The sequence below is a fragment of the Tubulanus polymorphus genome, chromosome 3 (assembly GCF_964204645.1).
Source record: "Tubulanus polymorphus chromosome 3, tnTubPoly1.2, whole genome shotgun sequence".
Lineage (NCBI taxonomy): Eukaryota > Metazoa > Nemertea > Palaeonemertea > Tubulaniformes > Tubulanidae > Tubulanus > Tubulanus polymorphus.
This window is the reverse complement of record NC_134027.1, coordinates 22,727,637-22,747,710: the sequence shown is the minus strand read 5'-3', so window position 1 is coordinate 22,747,710 and position 20,074 is coordinate 22,727,637. Positions and strand designations below refer to the sequence as shown.

The following is a 20,074-nucleotide window of genomic DNA, read 5'->3' as shown; positions in this document are numbered from 1 at the left end:
AAAAAAATGAATTTTTGGGGGGGGGGAATAAAAATCATTCACTTTTAGCCAAAAAAAACTTACTTTCTTTTGGTCAAAATGTTAATAGTTTGGGCCTGAATTAGAGCTGCTCTTTGAATGAGACGCCATATTGGTTTCTCCGACTCCACAGTTGCGCTAACTACCGCCGACAACCGTCTTACGGAGCACTCCTAACTACGGAGCGCTCCAGTGCGACGCCCGCGATTTCAGTGATTAAAGCGATCGAGGCGATTTACGCTGATCTCAGGAATAAAGAAAATGTTAGAAAAGGTCGGGAATCCGTCTTTGGTCGCGAGATTTTCATCCCTGGGAATGATCATCTTAATTGAAGCCAGCGATATTGTGGATAGTTGTGTATAATGGCATGTTTATACGCATGCAATTTCGTAATCTTTCATTCTTGTGCGTATTGCCGACCTGTCCCTCGTGGCATAAAGCTAAATAAAGGCTGAATTGAATTGATAAAGCGTTAATTCGGATCGCGCGAATTACCGCGATTTCGATTGTTATTCCGAACGTAACGTTCAAACTATTCGCGTTTTTTTTCTTTCATGAAGGGCGGCTTCGAAATTGGATAAATAACGCGCGGCGCGCGAAAATCGGGTTTGAATACTGAAAAGCCGTCGTGCCGCAATCTGACGCCTCACGCAACGTTTAATGACTTTAATTCTCGTATATCAAAAATTCTCGTATATCAAAATCAACTTTACGCAATTTTACGTGGAATGAAAACCTGAAATACGTCTCGAACACATTGCGCGAATGAAAACGGCTCGAATTTTCGCCGAGTAAGGATGATTCTCGGGAATCTCACGACGCCATCAGGTTCGGAATTCCTGCGACGAAGAAATGTAGCAGAGTCCCGGGAAGCCATCAGGTTCGAATCTCTGGGACGGAGGAATATGGAGGGGAGGGAGTCATGCGATGCAACCGGGCTCAAATCCATGCGAGGGAGGAACATTGAAGAATTCCTGGAAGCCATCAATTGAAGCCATTAATTCAAATCCCTGTAACAGAGGATTCTGGCAGTCTCATGATGCCATTAGGTTCAAATCCCGGCAACAGAGGAATAGTGGCTAAGTCTCATGATGCCATTAGGTTCAAATCCCTGCGACAGGGGAATGTGGCAGTCTCATGATGCCATCAGGTTCAAATCCCTGCGACAGAGGAATGTGGCCGAGTCTCATGATGCCATCAGGTTCAAATCCCTGCGACAGAGGAATGTGGCGAGTCTTACAATGCCTTCAGGTTCAAATCCCCGCTGGGAAGAATGTGGCCCTCTCACAATTTCATCAAGATCAAATCCTTGCAAAAAGGAAGCAACGTGGCAGAATCCCAGGATGCCTTCAGGTTAAAATCCCTGCGAGGTGAATGAATTTTCCAACTCAACGCGCGTTTACAAGCACATGGACCAACACGAATACAACAAACACAAATCAGAATATTGCGATTTCAACATAGTTTTCCCTATAAACCAAACAAAAGCCAAGCATACATAAACTGAGCACTATATGCGCCTGTAATACATAAAACTCGAGGTAAATAGATATAGGTAATATATATATATATATATATATATATATATATATATATATATATATATATATATATATATATATATATATATATATATATATATATATATATATATATATATATATATATATACGTAAATACACCTCCACGTATTGTAACTATACGTAGAGAGATCCGATGTGCACATTACATTAACGATGTGCACATTACATTAAAAACCAGGGACCGGAAAATCAGCGATACTCGGCGCTTTCACCCACAGGGGCGGCGGTAATGACTGCGGAATTGCGTGTCAACGACGAAAACAATGACACACAGCAAATTAGTCGGTCGTCAAGACGATCTTTGATGACGGCGAAGAAATAACGTTATTGTTTTGTTTTTTTCAGCGCGCGCGCATAGGAAGCGGTGCCCACGGGCGGGTCGTCTTATTAATTAAACCGTCGTTGGGGGGAGGGGAGGTTGGGTTCGCGGTGGCCAAGGCGGTTCTTATCCAAATGGAAAACCGGGAATTAGGACCGAGGGCTCGGTTTCGTAAAACAGAATTATGATTAGTCGCTTAATGACGTCCTTCTCGGTTTGTATATAGGAAACCATTGTAATTAACTTCTCGTGAATCCAGGCCCGCGAAAATAGATACGATTCGGCATTTCGGCATTTCCTGCCCGCGGACTTGAGTTGATTCGATAAATGATGCCCAGGATCCAGTTCTACAGTCATATGTTAAAGAGTTAACTCCGAGTTAAAAACTAGTTCATTTTCGATGAGTTAAAGTCAAATTTTACCTCACAACTATGGAACTGGATCCCGATTTGCAGACTTAAGCCGCGATCACACCCGAGCGTTTTTGGCCCGACCAAAAACATCGGACCAGGCCCCGAGCCAAATTTTAGCACTGGTCAAATGATTGCGTGTCAATCGCAACTGGTTCCAGAAGTGACTGACATAGCGATGGCAATTTTCAGTAAGCATCGAGTGAATGCTTTACGTGTGTACGCGCTCTCTAATTAGGCAACGGCCAAATTCGATTCGGACCTGATTTTGACCGGGCCAAATCTTCTTCGTGTGATCGCGGCTTAAATTCAATGCTCATGGTGGATTGAGGGGATACTACACATCCCTCATCCACATGACCGGGCCCGTGAAGAATACATCCCTCATCCACACGACCGGGCCCGTGAAGAATACGCGCGGGTGGGATCATTTTTCAATATATAGTATTTTAGTACTTTAGAGGTTAACAACAGTTTATCTAACGCACGAGCTTTCGCTACTCATGTTTAGTAGCTTCATCAGGTGAACGAGTTTTGGTTGGAACTGAAAGTTTAGAATATTTTGATGCTCACTGCCTCTGAGCCATTTCCGTCAACCCATAACAAAGTTACAAAGGAACAAATGAAAAAAAATTAATATATCATATAGGCCTACACATAATTATCTTGTAATAGCCATAAGCGATTATGTTTCAGCTTGATATTCTACATATCCTTATTAACTAAAATTGAGCGGAACTTATTTTCATCGCCCCTACGACCCCTGACCGTCACCCCCCCTACCATGCAACGGGCCTGACCACACCCCGCAAACGTCTTCGCAAAGAAAAACGATACCCGACATATAAAAGCCTGCAATAAATGCCGTAAGTGAAGTGTTTGCTGTCGCTGCGACACACGCGCGCACGCAATAAGGTGAATGTCGCCTAAGTGCTCGTCGTAGCTGATATTTGAGATCACTTATTTCGGTACAGATTCATGATGAGAAACGCTCAGATACCAGACACTCTCTCAAATCTCTCCCTCCCCCCTTTCCGCATTTATCCCTACCTCGAATTCTCCCCAATTCTAGGTAGATATCTTTCATCTGATTCGCCTTAGCCGCGATCGCTCCGAGATTTGCTCCGGGGCATATTGGCGCGGATCAGGCCCCCGAGTCAAATTTGGCCCGTGCCCGATATGAGAACGCGTTCACAGGTAAAGCATTCACTCGATACTAAACAACGCTTAAACAAAGCGAAGTGAATCGCTTCCGGAACCAGTAGCAACGAGGAGCTGTCGAAGGTACAGTGGCAATTGAGGATTCCACTCATGGCAAGCAACCGGACCCCGTCTTCCCACTAACCGCGCGTTGCCCTTTTCGTCGAGCTAGTTAAAATTTGACACTCAACGTGTCAGAATTCGCATCATTTTAGGATGTTTTTCTCAAAAAACATCTCAAAGCCGAGCAAGGGTGGAATCGACCAGGCTGCTTTGTCCGGGAAATGCCTCTTATTTTCTTCTAGACCCCGACCTTCCAATTTTCCTCTCCTCTCTCTCCTCACTCCTCTCTCTCATTCTCTCCATTCTTTCCCCTCTCTCCCTCCCTCCCTCCCTCTCAATCATTCTCTCCATTCTCTCTCCTCTCTCCCTCTCCTCTCTCATTCTCTTTCCTCTCTCCCCTCCCTCTCGTCGCATCTCTCCCTCCCTCCCTCTACTCTCCTCTATTCTCTCTCCCTCTGTCTACTCTCTCTTCCCACTCCTCTCTCTTTCTCTTTCCTCTCTCCCCTCCCTTTCCTCTCTCCTCTCCCTCCCTCTACTCTCTCTCTCCCTCTGTCTACTCTCCTCCCTCTCCTCTCCTCTCTCTGCCCACTCCTCTCTCTTTCTCTTTACTCTCTCCCTGCCCTCTCCTCACTCTCCTCCCTCCGTCCCTTTACTCTCTCTCCCTCTGTCTACTCTCCTCCCTCTCCTCTCCTCTCTCTGCCCACTCCTCTCTCTTTCTCTTTACTCTCTCCCTGCCCTCTCCTCACTCTCCTCCCTCCGTCCCTTTACTCTCTCTCCCTCCCTCTCCTCTCCTCTCTCTGCCCACTCCTCTCTCTTTCTCTTTCCTCTCTCCCCGTCGTCTCCTCACTCTCCTCTGTCCCTCTACTCTCTCTCCCTCTCCCTACTCTTCTCTCTCTCCTCTCTCACTCTCTCTACAATTTCCCTCCCTTTCAATCGCCTTAAAGACCGAGAAAGTTGTTTACGTCAAAAATGCAGCAATCTCCGTCGATGGATTAAACGTCGAAACACAAGCGAAATATGAAGACATATCGTTATTTCATTCACTTCGATGACGAAACAAAATTTGACTCCATCGAATGAATAATTGAAAACGGTATTAATAGAATCCCGGATCTATCGACAACTTGTCGTGCCGTGCACCACACAGCAGAACTATACACAACTGTAGAACTGGCTTCAGAGTCAAATGAAACCTACACAACTGTGGAACTCGATCCATCGTCCAAAACCACACAATTGTGGGACTGGAAACATAGTCCAAAACTAAAAAACTGTGGAACTGGATTCAGAGTCAAATTAATACACACAATTGTGGAACAGGATTCAGAGTCCAATTAAACCACACAACTATGGAACTGGAAATAGGATCAAATTAAACCCACACAACTATGGAACTGGGTCCAGAGTCAAATGAAACCCATATAACTGGGGAACTGGATCCAGAGTCAGATTAAACCTACACAACTGTGGAACTGAGCCCAGAGTCAAATCAAACCCACACAACTGTAGAACTGGATCCAGAGTCAAATTAAACCCACACAACTGTAGAAATGGATTCAGAGTCAAATTGAACATCCACTCAACTGTGGAACTGGGTCTAGAGTCAAATTGAATCCAAACAACTGCGGAACTGGATCCAGAGTCAAATGAAACCCAACACAACTGTGGAATTGGGTTCAGAGTCAAATCAAACCCATACAACTGTATAACTAGATTTAAAGTCAAATCTAACCTCCATAGTCGGACTAGGTCCAGAATCAAATTAAACCTGCAAAACTGTGGAACTGGATCCAGAATCAAATTAAACCCACACAACTGTAGAACTGGTCCGGGAGTCAAATTAAACCCATAACCGACATGTCGATCTAGTGTGTACGTGTATTATGTATAAGATTATAATACCGAGCACCTGACCAATAAATATAACACCTACGTATAATACATCATACACATTGAACATCGACCGGATAATAAAAAACACACCGGATAAACAACTGTAAGTTGATCAGCAGATAATATCCGTATTGTAGTCGGTACTAGATACGCAGCGAAGTCAGTGAAAACAGTTACAAGCCTACGATGGTTTCATAGACGGCGTCCACCTTCACGGAAGAGCTTATCGTTAAAAATCGAAATGAATTAGGTGAATCTCTTCTTTTTTTTTAACCGCCGATTTCGTAGTATCAGTGGATCTACGGTAGAGCAGTAGTGCATCGATCTTCGCAGAAAATAAGCAGTTTTAATAACGCCTGAGTAAGATTGATGAACTCAGGAATTTTCACATTTTGTCACATCGTTACAATTGGCTGTTTTTCGCGATGTTCTACGTGTATCGGGGTTTATTCCTAGATTTTTGACACTATCTTAAGCTTTATATAGGTGGCGCTATAGTACAGCGGACGTTCTGCGGAGATACAAGTCGAACGTCAATGGACGTTGTGCGGTCGGTCTATTGGGTTAAGCGCGAAATTATTCAAATTCCCCTCGAGAGTTTTTTTTCGGTTTTTATCGCTCGTCAGTGGTCACCGTATAATACATGCCGCGAAAAATCTCGTCGATAGCTACAATTTAACGCCACAAGACGAAGACGACGAAACCCGCGTCGAGATGTCGAAATGGCATTGATTTCATCGCAGCTGAAGAACTAGACGACGCCGTACTATCATCTCGTTTATCCGAGACGGTTTCGCCCGAAAATCTGATTCTATACTTCCGGCAGACGCCGCCGCGATTATAAAGCGGCATTTTTTTACGACCGAGGTTAAAACGTGTGTTTGTTCTGCGCTGTATTCGGCGCGCGGCGGCGGCGTGCGGGGGGAAATTTATACGCGGCGAGGGAAGAGAAAGCGATTGCCAGCTGAATAACTACCGAATACCACGACTGTTCGGGGTATAGACGCACTTCGGTGTTTCTCTACACACGGACATATGTGTTTTTATCACGTCAGCGGCTCCTCAACAAGAACCAGGGACCGGTCGCATAGTCGCGGCTTAGACTTAAGACCAGTCTAAGACCAACTGCGTTCTATAGCCGATCTAACAACTTAAGACCAGTTTTAAGATTTAAGACCTCTTTTGGACTCTAAGTCAAGACTGTGTAACTGGCCACACAGGCTCATACTGGAGCCGGTAGGAGGGCAGACCCATCCTCCGTTGACACGGATTTGGGTCTGATGGCATCGATCAACTCAGCCCCATCTGATTAGCCCGAGTGCGCAGCTATACGCGTATAGGTTAGTCGCATGAAAATGATTTCTGATTGGCCAATATTGACATCATCTGTGCTAATCAAACCTACTTCGAGCTCACCGAGTTTACCAAACCAAGGCCATAATTCGATCGGACCTAATTTAGCTAACTTAAATACATTGAGCTAACCGGACCTACATTGAGCTAATTGGACCTACATTGAACTAACTGAACCTACATTGAGTAAACTGAACCTACATTGAGCAGTTAACTGGATCTACATTGAGCTAACTGGGTCTACATTGAACTTACAGGACCTACATTGAACTAATTTAACCTTCATTGAGCTAACTGAACGTACCTTGAGCTAACTGGGCCTACATTGAACTAACTGGACATACATTGGGCTTAGAGAATCTACATTGAGCTAAATGAATCTATATTAAGCTAATTGGACCTATATTGAGCCAACTGAACCTACATTGAGCTAATTGGGCCTACATTGAACTAACTGGAACTACATTGAGCTAAATGAACCTACATTGAGCAAACTGGGCCTACATTGAACTAACTGGACCTACATTGAGCTAAATTAACCTACATTGAGCAAACTGGGCCTACATTGAACTAACTGGAACTACATTGAGCTAAATGAACCTACATTGAGCAAACTGGGCCGACATTGAACTAACTGGACCTACATTGAGCTAAATTAACCTACATTGAGCAAACTGGGCCTACATTGAACTAACAGGACCTACATTGAGCTAACTGAACCTTCATTGAGCTAACTGAATTTACGTTGAGGTAGACGCACCTACAATGACCTACATTGTGGTAACCGCACCTATATTGGGCAAACCTGACTTACATAGAGCTAACGTACTCGTGGGGATTACTTTTTATTTACAAGAACCATTCGTTCAGTGATGATTCATTTATGAACCCAATAAAAAAATGCTGCCAAACCGTCTTGGCGACGATGGCCGGTTAACATACCGCGCTACCGGCCGACGCCGCGCCGTTAACAGTATCCGACAACCAATCAAAATTCATCACGACACCGACAGGAATCAGCGCGCGCACGTCGTCCTGAATGCTAATTGCGATGCACAGCTCACCCAAATTAGTGGCAACTGTCGACGATATTGATTTCTGTCGCACGGAACGAGCGTAAGGTAACACATTTTACCCTCTCGCATTCGCTTGTCCATCGCAGACGCCAAAAAAAACCACCACGACCGCCATTAAAAAGATTTAGCGGTTTAGCCAGCGGAGTTGTGGATCCAGTTCGAAAGTTCTCCCATTATAATCTGATTCCGATAAAAGGACCTTATTTCAAATCTTGGGAATCGAAATAAGTCGAGAACTACGCAATTGGGTCGTGGATCTATAGTTCTACAGTTCAGAGGCCAGTTGTCGTATCTTGGCTTAGATGATCTTAGTTCTATAGTCAATCTAGCAACTTAAGACCAATCTTAACATCTAAGACCAATTTTGAACTGAAGTCTGGTCTATGTGGCGCATTTCACATTTGAAAGGAAGGGAAGAAATTTAATTCGTTCAACCTTGCATCATAATTAGAGGAAACGCAGAATGTTAATGAAATGGATGCCAGAGATTCAGATATTTTCGCAGCCATCCATTTTCTACTCGACAAAAAGGCAGAAAACAAGTGTGCGTGCAATATCCAACAGCAATTATACACAGTACTTCATTTCTGGACAGAGGTTTAAGTAAATAACTTTGAAATAGACTTAAAGAAGAATCTACTGGTTCAGGGAATTTGTTGAATATTTCAGTCAGAATGTAACGTCACGTTAAGAAACAAGCATATTTGACGACGCATTTCATGAACATTTTCACTGGCTGGAAACAGGAAGGAAAATAATAATAATCGCAGGAATATCAATCAAGGGTTTTTTGCACAAAGTGTAGCAGAAAACCCTAATACGCGTGAAAGTCGGGAATATGACCAGAACCCGTATAAGGTGTTTACGTGCTGTTTATACTATCATCAGTGAGGATACCGCGGAGAAACCATTAAACATCTCACTCAGCTCTCAGCCTGGCTGCTGCTGCTGCTGCCGCTGCTGCGATTACTGGTTGAATGAATATCCACTCTTATTACTAAACATCATTCGTGCGTCGACGTTCTCCGCGGTTTCTATTTACAAATGCCAGACGCTGAAATGTCGTGACTGGGAAAAAATATCCCGACCACCGCGCGCTAACGATAAAGTAAAACGAGCAGGGTCCGAATTCACAGCTGTATGTACGCGCGCATTTATCGGCGATAGATCTTCGTAAATTGATTAACGCTTTACGCGGATTATAGCAACCCGTTAACCTTTTAGGCTGAAAATATGATACGTTCGTTCTCCTAATCGGCGCCGGGTTCATTTTGTAAACCGCCATAAAATTCGTAATCATTTCATTTCTCTAACTGCCGGGTCTGTTATCGCTAGCTCGATCATGATTTAGAAAATACGGTACAGGGTGGATAGGCAGCCGGCCGGGTTGATTTTACAGCTCAGCAGAAAATAATGAGAAACAAGGTATCAATTATTTAGCCTGACAGGAGATGATATCGACCGTTAGCCTTTTTTAGAGTTAATAAAGATAAGGTATGGCCTTAGATCATTTGCTATAAAGTAGCTCCTGTTTTATGGAACACTGTTCACATTTTTTATGAGGCAGGCCTGCAGTTTTGATGTATATAAGTGTATTTAGGAGAGGTAGAGGGAAGGAGAGTTAGACAGAGGGAGAGAGACATAGATAGAAGAGGTAGACAGGTAGAGGCAGAGGGGAGAGGTAGACACAGAGAGAAAGATAGAGGTAAACAGAGGTTGGGGGAGGTAAGCAGAGGGAGAGGTAGAGAGGAGAGGTAGACAGAGGGAGGGAAAGGTAGACAGAGGGAGAGAGGTAGACGGAGGGGGAAGAGGTAGACAGAGGGGGAAGAGGTAGACAGAGGGAGAGAGGTAGACAGAGGGAGAGAGGTAGACAGGGAGGGAAAGGTAGACAGAGGGAGAGAGGTAGACAGAGGGGGAAGAGGTAGACAGAGGGGGAAGAGGTAGAAAGAGGTCAGAGGTAGAGAGGAGAGATAGACAGAGGGAGAGAGGTAGACAGAGGGAGAGAGGTAGACAGAGGGAGAGAGGTAGACAGGTCAGAGATAGAGAGGAGAGGTAGACAGAGGGAGGGAGAGGTATAGACAGAGGTCAGAGGTAGAGAGGTAGAGAGGAGAGGTAGATAGAGGGAGGGAGAGGTATAGACAGAGGTCAGAGGTAGAGAGGTAGAGAGGAGAGGTAGATAGAGGGAGGGAGAGGTAGAGAGGAGAGGTAGATAGAGGGAGGGAGAGGTAGACAGGAACAGAGGTAGAGAGAAGAGGTAGACAGAGGGAGAGAGGTAGACAGAGGAGGGAGAGGTAGACAGAGGAGCGAGAGAGGTCTTGAGAACGACACTAACAAATCGCCCCAAAGTACGAAAATATCCGCGCTCTAGCAACTCGAGACGAAAATTATTTCGCGCGAAAAAAACAAGAAGACAGGCAACATCGCGAGATCACTCGACGTTGAAAGATGACAACTCTCGATCTTTTGCTGAATCATGCACTTCAAATCAATCAATTCATCATAAATATACATTACGAGGTGCGAGCGCACGATTCATCGCGTCACTCGTGAAGTTGATACTATTCATAGCCGTTTATGGATATTTATAACCAACTCGCTCAAGTCGATGCTTCGTCGTCGTCGTCGTCACGCCCAAATTTCCACCGATAATTGATATTTCGACGAATCGAACGCGCGTTAAGATCGTCATCGTCCCTCGGGCCTGGGTGTGGATCCTGTGAGCCGTTGTCGAATAATAAGTGTCAACTATGACGTTAACGATCGGGGCCGCGCGCAATTGATTAAACCGCGCCAACGAATTTGCGAACTTATATACATCCGAGCTATTAACTAATAATTCGCGTTATTTTCGTTTCGATGATTCATCGTCGACATATAGGGGGTTCGATGCTGGTGATAACTTCTATAAATAAATTAAATACATTCCACTCTTGTTTGTTGAATAACGGGAATACCACTATGGTGTGTCTACGCAGGGCGGTGTATCGTTAGTTACTAATATTTCACTATGTTTGACACGTGCTGCCATTTTTCAAGAGAGATAATTACTAATTACTAAATACAACAATAGACCGCAGTGCGGTGTACTAGCAAAATTTATCACTGATTTATACACCGCACTGCGGTGTAGACGCACTGAAAGGGTTAAGTATTAATTTGCAAAGATTCAACTAGAGCCTGTTAGACGATCAATTTCACCATAACAGACCCAGCAGCTATAGAGATTAACTGATTACAAATTCTATCATATTTTACAAAAACGACTAGGCGCGGAGAAACAAGGTATCATTTTTCTTTAGCCAAAAAGAAGTGAATTTGTAGTAATTTCGCACCAACGTAAACAATCGATTTTCGAAATGACGATTTTTCCAAATGAATAAAGTCTATTTCCCGCGTGGATTGGTATTTTTCAGCGAGCAATTAATTTTCGATCGTGAATAACGTTTTAATTTCTTTTGCATGATCTGCCTAATGGATTGTAAAGCAGTTTCAAGGTTTAAAGTGACTCAGTTAAAAAACACTGTTCGAATTGAAAGCTTAAATTTGAAACGTTTTGCTATAATCAAATAAAACCCATACAACTGAAGAAATGCATCCACATTAAACGCATGCAACTGTGGAACTGAATCCAGACTCAAAATAAACCCATACTACTGCCGAACTGGATCCATATGCAAATTAGACCCAGACAACTGCGAAACTGGATCCATAGTCAAATTAAACCCGCACAACTGTGGAACTGGATTGAGGGTCATGTTTAACCCACACAACTGTGGAACTGGATCCAGAGTCAAATTAAACCGATACAACTGCGGAACTGGATCCAGAATCAAATTAAACCCATACAACTGTGGAACTGAATCCAGACTCAAAATAAACCCATACTACTGCCGAACTGGATCCATATGCAAATTAGACCCAGACAACTGCGAAACTCGATCCATAGTCAAATTAAACCCGCACAACTGTGGAACTGGATCCAGAGTCAAATTAAACCGATACAACTGTGGAACTGGATCCAGAATCAAATTAAACCCATACAACTGTGAAACTGGATCCATAGTCAAATTAAACCCACATAACTGTGGATCAGGATTGAGGGTCATGTTTATCCCACACAACTGTGGAACTGAGTTCACAGTCAAATTCAACTCAACTGTGGAACTGGATCCAGAGTCAAATTAAACTGATACAACTGCGGAACTGGATCCAGAGTCAAATTAAACCTATACAACTGTGGAACTGGATGCAGACCGGTAATGATAGAAGAGTTTGTCTACGAGATTGATCGATTCATAGCGATAAATGTCGGACACAAAGACCTATTATTCAAACGTAGACAGAAGCTACTTAGTACATTACGCATCATCTTTCACAGAGCCGACTATCTCTCTCTTTCTCCCTCTCTCCGCTGCACTGATTCTTACTCAGTAAGTAAAACAACCGTGATAAGAAAAAGCGGGGAGAGAGGAGAGAGAGAGAGGACTAGGCTGACAAGACACACACACACAGACGACGACTACGAGAGTCTCGGCGAGTGTCGGGGAGTACGACTACGGCGTAACTATGGTTACATGGGGTCTCACACGAAATCTGCCGCTGCTGCTGCTGCTGCCGTTATGAGCTAACAGTAGTACAGTGCACACTCCGCTACATGCATCATGCACTCATAGATGATCATATGATTTTTTATCACTCTAGCCACTGTTTGTTTTTTTTTTCACCCAGGGGGAAAGCCTTCTGTTCAGCAGTGCAGCTAAAGGTATATTCGCTGACCAAGTTGATTCGCATCGGTTACGAAAAAGAAAATAGGTCAAATGTAGGAATTGGGAGAACGAGGTTTTGTCAGTTTAATAAATGATGTTTATTTGATGCATTCTGACGCAGGAAGAAATTGAAGCATTTGAAGCAGGAAATCATCAAAAGGTTTTAGGTTTCTTGTTAGCCTCAGCCCACAGAGCACTTCCAAGGGCATCATCAAAAGGTTTGAGGTTTCTTGTTAGCCTCAGCCCACTGAGCACTTCAAAGGGCATCATCAAAAGGTTTGAGGTCTCTTGTTACCCTCAGCCCACAGAGCACTTCCAAGGGCATCATCAAAAGGTTTGAGGTTTCTTGTTAGCCTCAGCCCACTGAGCACTTCCAAGGGCATCATCAAAAGGTTTGAGGTCTCTTGTTACCCTCAGCCCACAGAGCACTTCCAAGGGCATCATCAAAAGGTTTGAGGTTTCTTGTTAGCCTCAGCCCACTGAGCACTTCCAAGGGCATCATCAAAAGGTTTGAGGTTTCTTGTTAGCCTCAGCCCACTGAGCACTTCCAAGGGCATCATCAAAAGGTTTGAGGTCTCTTGTTACCCTCAGCCCACAGAGCACTTCCAAGGGCATCATCAAAAGGTTTGAGGTTTCTTGTTAGCCTCAGCCCACTGAGCACTTCCAAGGGCATCATCAAAAGGTTTGAGGTTTCTTGTTACCCTCAGCCCACTGAGCACTTCCAAGGGCATCATCAAAAGGTTTGAGGTCTCTTGTTACCCTCAGCCCACAGAGCACTTCCAAGGGCATCATCAAAAGGTTTGAGGTTTCTTGTTAGCCTCAGCCCACTGAGCACTTCCAAGGGCATCATCAAAAGGTTTGAGGTCTCTTGTTACCCTCAGCCCACAGAGCACTTCCAAGGGCATCATCAAAAGGTTTGAGGTCTCTTGTTACCTTCAGCCCATAGAGCACTTCCAAGGGCATCATCAAAAGGTTTGAGGTTTCTTGTTAGCCTCAGCCCACTGAGCACTTCCAAGGGCATCATCAAAAGGTTTGAGGTCTCTTGTTACCCTCAGCCCACAGAGCACTTCCAAGGGCATCATCAAAAGGTTTGAGGTCTCTTGTTACCCTCAGCCCACTGAGCACTTCCAAGGGCATCATCATCAGGTTTTAGGTTTCTTGTTAGCCTCAGGCCACTGAGCACTTCCAAGGGCATCATCAGAAGGTTTGAGGTTTCTTGTTAGCCTCAGCCCACTGAGCACTACTCAGGGCATCATCAAAAGGTTTTAGGTTTCTTGTTAGCCTCAGCCCACTGAGCACTACCCATGGCATTATCAAAAGGTTCCCAAGGTTTCTTGTCCCCTCATAAACTAGAGGCGCCAAATAAGCCCATGCCTGTTTGGACCTAAATAACAGAAGATAAAGTGCGAAAAGTTTCCTTTAAGCTATAAATTTATATTCACTCGACGTTTCGACTATCAGTTATAATAGTGTAGGATTTTCAATATATCGCTACAGTGTTTCACCGCTGGTTTTATGATAAAATATTTGCAAGGACCTTTTTGATCCCGATTCCATGACCCGGCTCGAGTTGTACTAACTGTTGATAGGCTAAATACTGTCTATCAATCAGGCCCCAGGACATGTCCTCGACTGAACTAAAATGACCGCTTAAAACAAATTCCCTACCGATTCCTCCCTGGCCCCACTGAATGTCATTCTTACCGGACTAGGGTACCACACCAAATAATACAATGACCAGATCTGATATAATGTATAGGCCTATACTATAGTTAGATAATAGATTATATACAACCAAAAGTTTCAAATTGTATTCGCGTGGTAAGGCAGATGCCATTCAAGGACCATGACCATGATTCAAGGATTTTCGAGCCCATTCCATGACTTTCAAGGCCTTGAATTGACCTAGGCCTATTCCTACATCTTTATAATAATAATAATAATAATAATATTTATTTCTTATATACCGCGCTCCGTATACATTTCAGCGCGGTTTACAAATATACAAGACTATAAAAAAACAAATAAGAACAGTCAATTAAAATATTGCCAAAAAAGAAAAGTTTTCAGCTCAGTTTTAAAAGTACATCGCTGCAGGATCTTATTCTAAAAGGTAAAGCATTCCATAAGATTGGAGCTACTGAGGCAAAGGCGCGGTGGCCGTAAAATTGGGTGATAAATGAGATGAGTAAATTTAGTAAAATCGTATTAGTGGATGTAAGGATCGTAATTCCATGACTTTGAAGGAGCGAGCTATGAACCGTGCTATTTTTCGTTTTTCGATCTGAACCGATTGTTGATATTATCATTATCTGCGTTTAAAGCAAACATCCGTTCGTCAAACAGCTCGAACTCATTGTAAATCCTACTCGTAAATCAAATAAATATACTTTATTATCTGTGTCACTTCCCCATAAAACAATGTTTGAGCCTTGTTCCGTGAATTCCACTCAATACATGACTAGCCTATAACCTGATAATCAAAACATATCAGGTGGACGGGGCTTGAAGTTAAAATAACTGCATAAGCTGTCTTTCTTCCAATTCTTTGACTCCCAAAGGGCCAGGGGCTGTGTCTCAGATTTAAGACCAGTCTAAAGCTTGATTCTATGACTAGGCCTATTAGCCAGTTAATTTCATCCTTCCTCGGCAGGGATTCGAACCTGATGGCATCGCTACACTCAGCCACAGCACGAAACCCTGCCACAGTAGACCGGGTGCGCAGGTACATGCGCAGCTTTGCCGCGCGAAAACTTGCGGCACAAATCAGATTGCTCGATGTATAATCGCTGGGGTACATCGCAGAAGAACTATAAACAGGGAAACACGCGTTCATAGTTCATGGGCATGGAGACATAGGAAATTTTGTGACGTTCATATTCAAGTCTCTTTCCTCTATAAAACCGCATTGGAAGTTGACTTTTTAGCAATCCTTCAAAGCAGTGTAAATAATGATAAGCCAAATAGAAATGGCTTAGTTCAGCTGCCCATCTATGCTGTTCATTTAAACAGCTTTAGGCCTAGGCCTATAAGGTGTACTAATTCAGTCTACTCATTTTTGTTAAGGATCAATTTTTAGGATCAATATTTTGGGATATTTAGCTAAATCCCTCAAATCTGTCTTAATACCAGTGAAACTGTGCAATCTGAATAAACATTGTACCGTATCCATTTTACGCTGTAGGCCTTTACTGATGGATTGCCAAAAAGTCTTCATTTTCTCATGATGGATAGAGTAAAGATCAGCCATATTCTCATACTTTAAAAGCCAATGTTTCCCGGATCCACAGTCGTGAGAAAACTCCGAATTAGAATTAGTTCATTCGCAATTAAGTTAACTCCGAGTCAAATCTTTACTCGTGGAACTGGGTCCTGAGTTTCCATAGCCTATAGCCTACCTACGACCATGATTTTTGATGATTTATTGAAAATCATTTCAGGCCCTACTTGGCAGGCATAGTACCACATTATGAAAATTGATAGTTCTTGAAATGAAGTCACTTTTCACGGATAATAATATTTCAATGGACATAAAAACGATGGTCTCCAACAATCAGAACCAATGTCGGGGAGATTTATCTCGCGATAATCTGACAATCCGAACGAACATTAGTTCTCATTGTCTTAGGCCTATCATCGAATAATAAGGAACACAATTTCTCCGATACCGGGACCGAATCACGACCTCAGTTTTTCACTTCGCCAAACTATAATTCTCTATAGGTTGATCAACGTGGGCCAGTTGTTGAAAGGTTGGTAAAGATAACAAGCTCGGATACAGGGCCGGATCTAAGCTATATATTCCACTGTATTCCAGGTCGGAAAAATCTGAATAACATAGGCCTATGTTCTAGTTGTACCCTAATCTAACAGGTCCGGAATGCCTTTCGATACAAAGAAAATGAGTCATTTTTCTAATATTTCTTGGGGCGGAACCCCAAACCCCCATTTAATGAGATTCATCCCAGGCATAGGGCCTACCATTGAGCAATAATTTTGAGGAATATCTCAAATTCACCTGCTGGATCCGCCCCTGCGGATAGTTGACATAGCGACAATTAGAAGTTCAATCGTCCACCGGTTGTCTTTAACCAACTTTTGAGCAACTGATAGGCCTACCCCCCTCACCCCGCCCCCAAGAGCGTTTAAAGCTGAACAACAAATTGGTCCTGTCCTGTGGCATGGTGGATAAGGCGTTTGACCCTCAACCTAGAGGTTGTGGGTTTGAATCCTAGTGAAACTGTGTTATACAGGTAGGACACATATCAGTGCCGGTCGACTCACTGATTTAACAAGAAAAGTCCGTACCTGGCAAAAATCTTCAACATGATGAATTTGGCCAGTAGGCCTAATAGGTAGAACTAGGTAGGTAGAACTAGAACGAAAATACTTACCGACGACGATCGAATTTCTTCTTCGCCGAGAATCATCCGATGCGTTTCCCAACGTCGCAGATATTTCGAGTTCATGATTTTGCTGACGATCGTGCGCGTGTGGTTGACTCGACACACGAGCGTTTCCGCGTCGTTGATCAGCTTGTACTTCGGACCGGTCAGCGATTTGCGCTGCGGCGTACTCGGCGCAGACGTCGTCGTCGACGTTTTCATCTGGTTATATTCCTCGATCGTGTTCGGCGTGTCGGTCGCCGCCAGCCCGTTCATGTTGTCCGTCGACGGCGACAAGAGCAGCGCGTCGTCCTGCTCGTTCGCGATGTCCGAAGCCATTTCGATCACGAAATTCGAATTTGAATCTCCGTTGGACGACGCGACGACGCTTTCTTTAAATAAGGGTTACGCGACACAAAATAATTACAAAACGACTAGATAAGACAATATTCTACGAATAGGTAAAAAGATTGAGCAGATTATTATAGCACTAACTTTCAATTAAGTAGTGTAGGCCTGAAAAAGGTGAGAACTTATATCCTTTTTGCGCCTATGACCGTGTTTGTTATCCCGACGCTGTTTCGCACGTTACTATTCCATGGCGTCGTCGCCAGAGCGTTGTCGTTGCGGAACGAGTCGACGTGAAATATTGACGCGAAATATTCTCTGCCTGCCTGCCTTCGCGTTGTGATATTTAACGCATCATCTTTTCATCGCGTTTATTATCATTTTATGACAACCACGTGGTCGCTATACGTCATAATAGCGGCGCGATAGAAAACGTAAACCGGCGTGAGATGCTCCGGCGAAACGCCGTCGCTAGATTTTTAAAAATCTTAGAATGGGGATTTTCACTCTGCAAATCAGGCCCGTACCCAGGGGGGTACATTGGGTGCGAACGCACAAAAAGAAATCTCGCGTCCCACTATTTTTGTCAAAGAAAATCTCTAAGACTTCATTTCATGTGTCTCTCTTTCCTCGCACTTGCTCTACTCCATAAACGAAGGATGAGACTCCAGCACTATATTGTAAGATTAATAGACCTAATAAAAACTTATTCTGAATATGTTTCGAGGATTAATTAGTATTTTTCAGTGACATTTTTATATGAAATATTCACTAACATTTGGCCGAAAATGCATCTAGAACGTTTCTATTTTCAAATTGTTCTTCTTCAAATCTCCCAAACCCCCTAAAGAACTTCGCACCTACGGCGGCGCTCGTATTGGCCACCGACGCGATCTTAAATAAGTTCCATCCACCCCAAAAGAGAGGCTGTGTACGGGCCTGCAAATCTCATTGTTATGGTGGCTGATTCTCGGGCCAGGCCATAAAGTTGAATTCCTGTTAAGTAAGTGAGGGTGCCAGAACGCTAGGAAAAAAATGTCAAATTTGCTTACAATAATTGTTGAACAAACATCAATCCTAGTAGAATTAAGAAACTTTCGTATCGAACTAAACGTGGAAATCGGCGGAAAAAAATATGAAAATGGAAAAAAATTACCTTCAACCATGTAATATAGCTATTTCCAAGATGTGAAACCGAAATTTTCAATTCTAACTGAATGAAAGAGTCTATAATTCCGACCACCGACCACAAACCATGTACATCCATTTCCTTCGAATTTCGATTTCCTGTTTTTTTTGGGGGGGGAGGGGGAGTTGTGGTTGCTGCTCTCGGCCACGTGACTAAAAATAAGATGCTGGCATCCTATCCTTAATTTTTTCATGCCATTTATCTCTGCATTTCCTTTACCCTGTATATGAAATTGTTTTGCAGAATGATTTTTTCCGTTGCGGTAAGATTATATTTGACATCAATAGATGATGGCGAGACGTTTTATGAGTTCTTTTGGTATGACGATAAGAAAACATATATATGCTGCGCGTCCGTCTCCAAATTTTGCTAATTGGAGCTAAGTTCTCAGAAAATAAAGGATTAAAAAAATAATGACGTCAGGGTGGGGTGGGTCTAGGAATATATGACGGGGTCTAAAAGAAATGACTAAGGCGTTTTCTGATAAAGCAGGGCTTCGTGGACCAAAAAGAGTCAGGTCCCGTCCTCGGTTTTGATATATTTTACTTCAATTCCTGAGAGGATGAGTATCAATTTCACTGGTTTTAGCTTTATTTGGTTGGTCTCAAAGAAAAGGGCAACCTCAAAATGAAGGCGCTGTAGGGGTCTGGAACCCCGAAACCGCCCTCTAAATCCGTAATTGTGTGACGTGTAAATTTATCATTTCAGGGGAACTTTTGTAAACTTTTTGAATTTATTTTTACCAACTTTTTCTGTTAGGCCTACGTTTAAGGTTTCATTTTCTTTTTACGATAAAGAGGAAATATTTGTATTTTGTTCTCTGAAAAACGAGTTGATTCTGCGACAGCTCAACTTCAAATCCCATCACGTCGATGGTCCTTTAAGTTTGATCGATATTTTCTGAGATTCCTGTAAAGAAATGAACGATGAAATTACGTCTGTCTGAAGTCTAATTCATTTTTCCTGGGATTGATTTTCGAGATTTTGAATTTTTGAACACATATGTTATATTGCGAGCAGTGAAACTGCGCAGTCTTAATATAAACCATCGTTTCTATATCTATTGTGTGTAACGCTTTATTGATGGATTGCTATTGTTTTTCTCCACTAGGCCGGGCTCGTATCAGAGTTGTAGGTACCGTTAAGCCAATAGGAAAACAATGGACACGCATTAGATGCCATTATGTTGCGCCCGTTTGTCCAACATTATCGGTTTTTATTTGTAATAACCTTTTGAAATATGTGTTTTAATAAGGGTGGATTTAGGGGTGGACCAGGTGGACTAGGCTTTCCCTTTTTCGTGAATGCCCTCCACTGAGTTTGGAACGGCTCCTTTCCACGGGTTATTTTACTAAAATGACGAAATAAATCCAAACCGGTAGTGATAGAGCAAGAAGAGCCCCTTTTTGTCCCGAATTGTCCGTGGAAGGTCCATTTCAAATTAAAGTGCTCATACTATTTTCAGGCCTGA

General features: G+C 43.2%; 1 protein-coding gene across 1 annotated transcript in view; it reads right to left on the bottom strand.

Annotated features, from left to right (window-relative positions):
• Positions 1 to 17,555, bottom strand: part of LOC141902913 (C-Maf-inducing protein-like) — a 63,620-nt gene extending 46,065 nt beyond the window's left edge. The window contains exon 1 of the mRNA XM_074790858.1: positions 17,076 to 17,555. Coding sequence (XP_074646959.1) covers positions 17,076 to 17,405 — 330 coding nt within the window. The 5' untranslated portion in view covers positions 17,406 to 17,555. The remainder of the gene's footprint in view (positions 1 to 17,075) is intronic.
• Positions 17,556 to 20,074: the final 2,519 nt, after the last annotated feature.